This window comes from Oculina patagonica, unplaced genomic scaffold (genome assembly GCF_052425735.1).
Source record: "Oculina patagonica isolate OP01 unplaced genomic scaffold, crgOcupat unplaced78, whole genome shotgun sequence".
NCBI lineage: Eukaryota > Metazoa > Cnidaria > Anthozoa > Scleractinia > Oculinidae > Oculina > Oculina patagonica.
Genome location: NW_027558669.1, coordinates 43 through 8,112, shown reverse-complemented (window position 1 = coordinate 8,112; position 8,070 = coordinate 43). Strand labels below are relative to the sequence as shown.

The 8,070-nt window shown below is 40.3% G+C and overlaps 2 protein-coding genes across 2 annotated transcripts; both read left to right on the top strand.

Annotated features, from left to right (window-relative positions):
• Positions 1-537: 537 nt before the first annotated feature.
• Positions 538-2,391, top strand: LOC144641239 (uncharacterized). Its single transcript, XM_078500274.1, has one exon. The coding sequence runs from the start codon at positions 712-714 to the stop codon at positions 1,903-1,905; it is 1,194 nt and encodes a 397-aa protein (XP_078356400.1). The 5' UTR covers positions 538-711; the 3' UTR covers positions 1,906-2,391.
• An 872-nt stretch (positions 2,392-3,263) lies between these two features.
• On the top strand, positions 3,264-5,124 carry LOC144641240 (uncharacterized). The gene has a single exon (XM_078500275.1). The coding sequence runs from the start codon at positions 3,433-3,435 to the stop codon at positions 4,585-4,587; it is 1,155 nt and encodes a 384-aa protein (XP_078356401.1). The 5' UTR covers positions 3,264-3,432; the 3' UTR covers positions 4,588-5,124.
• The last annotated feature ends 2,946 nt before the right edge of the window (positions 5,125-8,070 follow it).

Genomic DNA, 8,070 nt, shown 5'->3' with positions numbered 1-8,070 from the left:
AAAAATCACTAAATCGGTATTAAATCAATTTCTCGACCAAGACAACAAAGCCAGGAAGATTCATATAATCCAAACGAGACATTCTGCGCCATTTCTCTTATTCAAACTGTCTTAATAAATTTCCGTATATTGATTGATTTTATTGTATTTCATTTAGTCTCTATATAAGTACTTCAAGCAAGCGAATCGTCCGCCGCTTTATTATTAAGATATGAGGTTCTTTGTGCACTTAAATAAACACGGCTGAAAAAAATATTGACAAGACATTTCAGTAGCAGCCACTGAGAGAGGAAGGTTGTTGTAAACATTACATACTTTTTTGTAACACACACGACAACGCGGATTTAGGAGTTTCTGACCACACTTGAAAGATGCATCATAATAATTTTGAGGAAGATAAGAGATCAACAAATAGTACCAAAAGCGGAAAAACCAACTTCCAGTGCAAAATTTAAAATGAACGTCTGGAATAACACAAAGACCGAGTATGGTTTATCTAAAACAATTATTTCTTATCTCGAAAATCAACTGGGTTTCGTGATTCTTGCGGCTATAGCTGAATAATCTCATGTCGTGCAAGATCTCCATAACGTATAAAATAATTATCACATCTAATTAGGTACCGAAAATTATTTTCATCCCACGTCTGTAAAGCTGTATAAAGAAAATTGACGATCAATTATTACTACTTCTACGAAGCGAAAGGGCTGGATGTCGTTTACGCGCAATCGACCGCTACTGGCGGACATTTATGAAGCACATGAGAGAAGAAATGTATTTGAAGATGGGAAAACTCCAGGCAAGGAAATTTGTCAAGCAAATTCACGGAAAACCAGCAGCTTTAACCTGCCAAGTATCGATTCTGCTTATGGCGACTCAGAAAGCTTGTCCCCTGTTTCCAACAGCTATAGCCACGAGGACGAAAAAAGCATTTCAACCTCCGAATTCTCATTGGAAGATTTCGATGAATTTCGGAATGATGAAAAACTTTCCTCTGGTACAAAAGCGGAAGAGTACATGCTCACTGAGAAAGATATGCAAGAGATCGAACATCGAGTTCAAGAAAAGTTCAGGGAAGATTTCAAAAAGATTTGGCAAGATGCCAAGGCTAAAGAGTTGAAGATAAAAAAGAAGTTTACGAAAGTAATAGACAACGCGCGTGAAATGCTGGTAGAAGCTCGGGTTAACGGGGAGAAAGAGGCCGTAAATAAATTAGAAGAGAAAGCAGAAGAAAAACAGAACGAAATAATGAAGAAAAGATCTTTAAGAAGGTGGCAAATATTAAACGAAAAAGACCAGAAGATAGATATTAAACACAACTCTGGCGCTGGCAGTAAATGGGTCCGAGAACAAATGGAAGAAATGGCTAGTTTGCGAAAAATCCAATCAGATTTAGACAGAGCTCGGGCAAGACGAAAGACTTCGTCCGGACTTGTCTCATTACTTAATTTAAAGAAGAAAGGAAAAATAAAGCAACTTATGCAAACGGAGATACGCAAACTTGAGAGAATCGATGAAATTCAGAACCTGATTCAAGACTTGAACCGTCTTGGGTTAAGCGAGCAAGCTAACTCCCTGCACCTCTCAATACAGTCAAAAGAGCAGGCAGACTTTTCATTACGCATCCAATTGAAGGAAGAGAGGAGTAAAGCGCGGATCGAGGCTTTAAAGAAAAAGGAAGAAGAGGTACAAAAGTTGCGTAAGAAAAGAATCGCCGAGATGGAGAGGCTAGAGAAAGAAAGAAAAGCCAGGGAGGAGAGGGAAAGGCGCGAGCGAGTGATGGCCGCTTTGGCGCGTAAAGCTCACAATCAGGCATTGAGGCGAAGTTTTGATCAAACTCTGTTAAATTCAAGGATCTCAAAATCGCATACATTCACCTATTTTTCTCCTCCAATACGCAAATAGTTCAGTTTCAACACGAGTTCTCGTGGCTGTCTTCTACAACATAAACAAACACACTAATGATCTGCAGGTTTGTAACCTGCAGAGTTTTCTTAACCACAACACATTGGTAACAATTAAATCAACACCTGGAAGGGCAATTGTTATGTTGTAACTACCTGCTTGCTATGGTTACAAACTGATACCATTCCGTGCAGACTTCCGAGGATAATATCGTCGTTATCTGTTGTGGTTAAAATAATTGCCATTTAAGACTGTGACAGGTTCAAAAATTTTAATAAAATTGAAATTCTCATTAGTTCTCTAACAAATAAATTGTTATGATTGTCTGGTTAGCCACGAATCAAAATAGCGATAGAACACGCATATTCCTAATACTCAAACTGCTACAGACACAAGATTTAGTTTGAGAGTGACCTCAAAAAGTGTGTCCAGTGAACCTGACTGAGAAACAGGCTTGAGTTCTCACACACGCAATTATAAAATTAAAGCAATAAATTTGGCGCGACCTGATTTGCTATAAACATGTTTATAGCAACAAGAAAGCCAATCACACGGCGTTTTTTCATTGTACCTCTACTAACTATGATTGTACATAGTTTTATCACTCTAGAATTCCATCTTATCTTAGGATAGACAGTTTGGATTGGGTAAATGACAACACAACTCACAGGGTGTTACCACATTTTTACTGACAGTTTCCCGACATTTCTTGCTTTCGATAGCTTCATCAATAAGTAACTGAACATTCTTCATAAACAACACGCTAGTGCGGCTCTCACCGACAGACTCTTCGAGATGAGCCCAATTATTGTCCATGTGGAGATAAACATATCTAGATGTAGCCTCTCGTTAAACACTCAATTAGTATTATCACAATTACATTATTTGTAGTATAAGTAGCTTTATTTATTACAGTTTACACGACATAAGAAATTACTGCACATACGAGATCACAACTAACTAGAAAGAAAGATTTGAGAGGGAAGCATCTAAAAAGCGCTCGAGACACCATGCTAGGAATGTACCCCAACATCCGTACAACAATGATAAACTGTGATCACCTCTTATTCACCCAAACCAAGAAAGACTGTTAAAAAAATACTAGACACTCGTTATCGTTTTCAACAGCCTCTAGTATCTATGGCTATTATTCCAGTTATCATATTTGATGCCCTTCTTTTTTAGTTTTGTAGTAGCGAACACTTTGACGTGTTATCACCGTACAAATGAATCTTGCTATTGGCTGAAGCCAAGCTAATCTCATCAATTTTGGTTAAATGTTGATGTTTAATAGTGAGACTAAGAGAGGAGATATATGACAAGATTAAAAGACGATAACTGAAAGAATGAATAACATTGGGGCTCTTAGTTCTGTTGAGATACACCAGAGATAAAAACCTGGTTCGACGAAAAAAGAGGAACAAAAACATTTTTCAAACATTTCCTTGATGCGCTGGCGCTGTTTGCGTTGAGACACGAATCGAAAGTAAAGTTCGCGCAACTTTAACGCGGTTTTATACCGTAAACATGGAACGTAAAGACAAAGTGGAACTTAAAAAAGACGCGGCCGCAGGTTTTAACAACAATGCACGCCTTGTGTTACCGAAAATCGAAGGGACAAAGAGGAGAAGTCTCACTGGATCAGAAACGTTTTCTCTCATAACAAGCACCAGTTCACTGAGTCCTGATATAGACAGTGACTTAGAGGATATGGCGCTTCAAGAAGAAGACGAAGAAGAAGATGGGAACGAGAACGAGGAAGAGAGTGGCGAAAATGAACGTAAACAGGGCGACAAAGAGCAAAGTAATATACAGCTTTCCATAACTTCGGAAAAAGAAATTCGCCAAAGAGCAAAAGAAGTGTTAAAAAAAGAACTCAGAAGAATACGACTCGAGGCCGCCTCGAAAAAGAATGACACACGCAGAAAGTTTAAAACTGTGATCGACGAAGCGAGATCGCAACTTATCGCTTCCCGCATCGAAGCTGAGAAAGTTTCCATTGACAGGTTAGAAGAACGAGCAGAGATGCAACAAGCGATGATTATACAAGAGCGAGCACAACGGAAAAAGGAAGGGAAAGGAAAGAACAGCGAGTACGACAAAAGTAGGGCGCATTCTGAAGAACTCGCTTCGCTTCGAAAGATTCAGTCAGACTTGGATCGTGCTCGCGCACGAAGGAAACACAGTCTAGCTGCAGCACTAACCACAGTGAATGGGAAGGCCAAGGTGGCAAACCTGTTACAACACGAGGTGAAAAGGCTCGAAAGAGCTGAGGAAGTGCAGAAGATTATTGTAGAGCTTTACTCGTTAGGATTAACAGAATCCGCCATTGACTTGACGCATGCTCTCAGAGGAAAAGAAGAATCAGAGAACAAATTCCGTGCACAACTACATGAAGATCAAGTCAAAGCGAAGAGAAGAGCCGCACAGCTTGTAGAAAGCGAAATCACGAAAGTTCGGCAGGAATGTTTGGCCGAGATGGAGCGCAAAGAACGAGAAAGGGCAGAAAGGGAAAGGCTTGAGAAGGAAAGGCAGGAAAGAGAACGAAGGGAACGAGAAATGGCCAAGTTAAAAAAGATGGCGAGGGATATGGCGATGAAAAAGATGTACAAAGAATCTATGTTTAACACAAGTGTTTCAAGGCCATTTAGCTTTTCATATTTTCCGTCCTTAAAGAAATAATTTTCTAATTGCTTCAGCTTGTTACTGAAACAAGGCTTTGGTATTTAGTCTTATGTGATAGTTTACAATTGTTGGATTAGGTTAAGATATTATTTATAGATATGACGCCACAAGTAAACGCTATCGTTGTTAATTAAGTGTTTGATTGAAGCCAATCAAAATCAAATAATGTACATAAACAATAGCTTTATTTATGCTGTAAAATAGATCTAAGATAGTTTAGAAAATGTATAATAGTATAATATAGCTACTGTGAATTTAGTTGTGCAAAAGATTATAAACTTCTGATAACAGTCATCAGTGAGACTGAATTTTCTATGAGCGAGTAATCAGCAAGGCGCACAGCGAAAACGCTAATAGGGCTCGCCGTCTAGTTGTTTTAGTAGACACTATAAAGTGTAACAGTCTAAAAACATACCATTTCTCGATATTTTTAAGCCAAATGTGAAGAATAGTTTTCCCGTTCAAGGCAAAGCGCACGATCGTCTTCTATAGTATTTATATATGTAAGGGCGGAGTGAATAGCATTTGACTGATAGCTGAAAAAAATAAAATCTGAATAAATATTAACAGAGATCGTATCTTTTTTTATATCTTTGAAAAGAGGGGACGGGCAGTTTGAACTCTTGATAGCCTCACACTTTGCTGTCACAAGTTTTTTTTCAGGATAGATTTCAATTTTCTTAAACTGACGCATTAACTCTCCCTCCAAGCCTGGTAGACAACAGTTGTTGTAACGCTAAACCAAAGACGATAGGAAATGCGGACACTTTACGCTCAAACTTTATCAATGCGACATGCAAACATTTTATAGCTCTAACGCTTGCTTCGTGGATAAGGATTGTCTTTGCAACATGTTGGGGAGCTAAACATTGAGACGGAGGCGGGGGGGGGGGGGGGGGGGAGAAATTTGACAATCGTGCCAACACTTTTGACGAGGGTTGTAGAATTTGTTGCCCCACTCTGTTTTCTCGTCCATTACTTTATACTACAATGTTTTACATTGTTTCCTTGTGCGCAATATAAAACAAGCGTATAAATTACACTAGCCTGTGAACAGGCTCTTCGGGCGAGGATGGGGCGAAAAGAAAGTTTTTATTCCTCCCCCAGTCCCTTGTCGGCTCCCCGGGTCGGATCGCTTTGCTCGCAGATCATCGGGAGCCTGCTCGCAGGCTAAAGTTACTAAGGATGGGCCGATACAGGTTTTTCAAAACGATACGATATCGATACGATATTTGCCTTTTTTCTCGATATCGATATTATGACGTCATTTCCATACTGACGTCATTGGTATGTCACGTGATTTGTCTGACCATACAAAAGACAGTCCTGGCAATATAAATATTAGCCAGGAATGTTGATTTTTGTTGTTTTTGTTTCACTGTGGACCAGATCAAGTCAAGGCAATAGAAAAATCAAAATATTGACAAGAAAATCAATATTTGTTTGCGCAAAAGTGCATTTTTAAACCTCAGGTGCTGACCAGAAGACCGCAGGCTCAGGTCACGTGTGCAGTATCGAAAACGTATCGAAAGTGCGATATTTTTCGAAAGTATCGATACTTTTCAAAATTGTCAAAATATCGATGTATCGAATATTTGGTATCGAGTATCGGCCCATCCTTAAAAGTTACACTACACTAGTGCGCGCAAGTTGTCAAACAGTCTTTCCATGCAATTTTGGTAAAGGCTGGCTAGCGCACACGCTACAGTCCAGAACCTGCTCAAAAATTAAAAAAAAAAAATGCGTGGGATGGTCTTGGTGAAAGTACTCAAGACATCACAAGTATTAAATGCAAGTACATGCAATTCCTGGCCAAAAGAAGCTGAACGAAGTCGCAAGATAAGACGACACAGTTGCACCTACTTGCAAGTCTTGATCAGGACTTAATTAAAGAAATAGGTTAATGTTGTTAAATGTACTTAAGCATCATCTTTACCTGTTCCCAAGATGTGTTTCTCCCCGTATGCATGATGAGCCTCGTTTGCATTTGTTTTCCTTTGCATCCAGGTGAGCTGCAGAGAGCAGCCATCTTGAAATTTTGGTTCCGTCGCACCGCTGACGCATTTCAGCGAAGGCGCCTTAATCCCCAAACCTCAGTGATCATGACAGTTGTTTGACTAATGGATAACCTTCATCAATGATCGATGAATCCAACATCCTGCGTCCGCCAGTAGATAAAGCGTCCATTTGTAAAACCAAAACTTGCTGAGCTGAATAGATAGAGTTTTATCCACCAGCTCGAACCAGCAGCTGGACAAAACCTGTGGACAAAGTTGTCTGCCCCTTGGCAGCTAGATTCGAAGCTAGATTACATCAATTGCACCTCTGACACCTCCACTAGAAAACAAGCAGAACAAGGCTATAAAGTTTCATTGCTTGTCAAATGTAACCTGTTGTTTTGAGGTCCCTCACTGTGAGTGTCCTGGGGGGGAGGGGAGGGGGTACTCCCCCGTACAAAAGTACCAGACTGAAGCTATGTGTGCATGGATCTTTGATACTATTCTGCTTGTTATAGGTTGGATTTCCAACACATATAAATTATGTACCAGGCACGGCGGAGCCGGGGGGCTGGGGGGGCTTTAGCTCCCCCAGAATTTCCGAAAAATAAAGACTTACTAAGAGAAAAGTATTTTAAGCCCCCCCACTTCAAGTCACTAGTCAGCCACCCCACTTGAAAAATTGCTCCGCCGTCCCTGTGTACATGGAAATTCACACATACCTATACAGTGCTGGATCCAGACCTTCAGCTAAGTGAGGGCCCCGATCAGCCAGACCTTGGAATAAGGGGGAAGCACACTCTCAAAAATAATTTTTCTCAACCGTTTGGGCCTAAGTTTGGCCTGAAAATAAGGTGGGGGGGGGGGGGTACTTGGGTAAATTTTTGTTGGGTATGTGCCACTGGCCTCTCAGAACCCCTACCCCATTATAGTCATATTCTATGGCCAATTATAGACCCCATCTTAGTCACTTTTGAGTAAATTTAATTTTTACGACCCCAACTTAGTCACTTTCTGGGAGCTGTTTGTCAAATATTGAACAGCAGCAATAAATACGGTAACATTTTTTTCAGGGAAAATTTCCTTTCATAAATCACAACTTGCCAGAATGTTCGTACTCTCAAAATCCCGGAAAAGTGTGACCCCATTCTAGTCACCCTATAAAAAATGCTTGAAATGGCGACCCCATTATAGTCAGTCCAGTCGTGAAAATGCGACCCCATCCAGCGGCACATCCCCATTAGCCCATTTATAGGAAGTGCCCCCCCCCGGAGGGGGCCCTTCCCTAGATCCGACACTGCTATATTGTTTATCTAAGGGAGTACCTCTTTCAGGGAGGGAGGGAGGGAGATTTGAACAGCCTAAGTGGCCAAAACATACCTTAATCTGAGATGGGATCACTAAATGAGTAAAAATTATGTCAAATTTATAACTTTCTGCTTCAGATTGTTTTGAAATGTAATCAAAAATAAATAGTGGATGC

What these genes read in the sequence shown, in the direction of transcription:
- LOC144641239 (XM_078500274.1), top strand. Translation starts at nt 712, where the DNA reads ATGTCGTTTACGCGCAATCGACCGCTACTGGCGGACATTTATGAAGCA.
- LOC144641240 (XM_078500275.1), top strand. Translation starts at nt 3,433, where the DNA reads ATGGAACGTAAAGACAAAGTGGAACTTAAAAAAGACGCGGCCGCAGGT.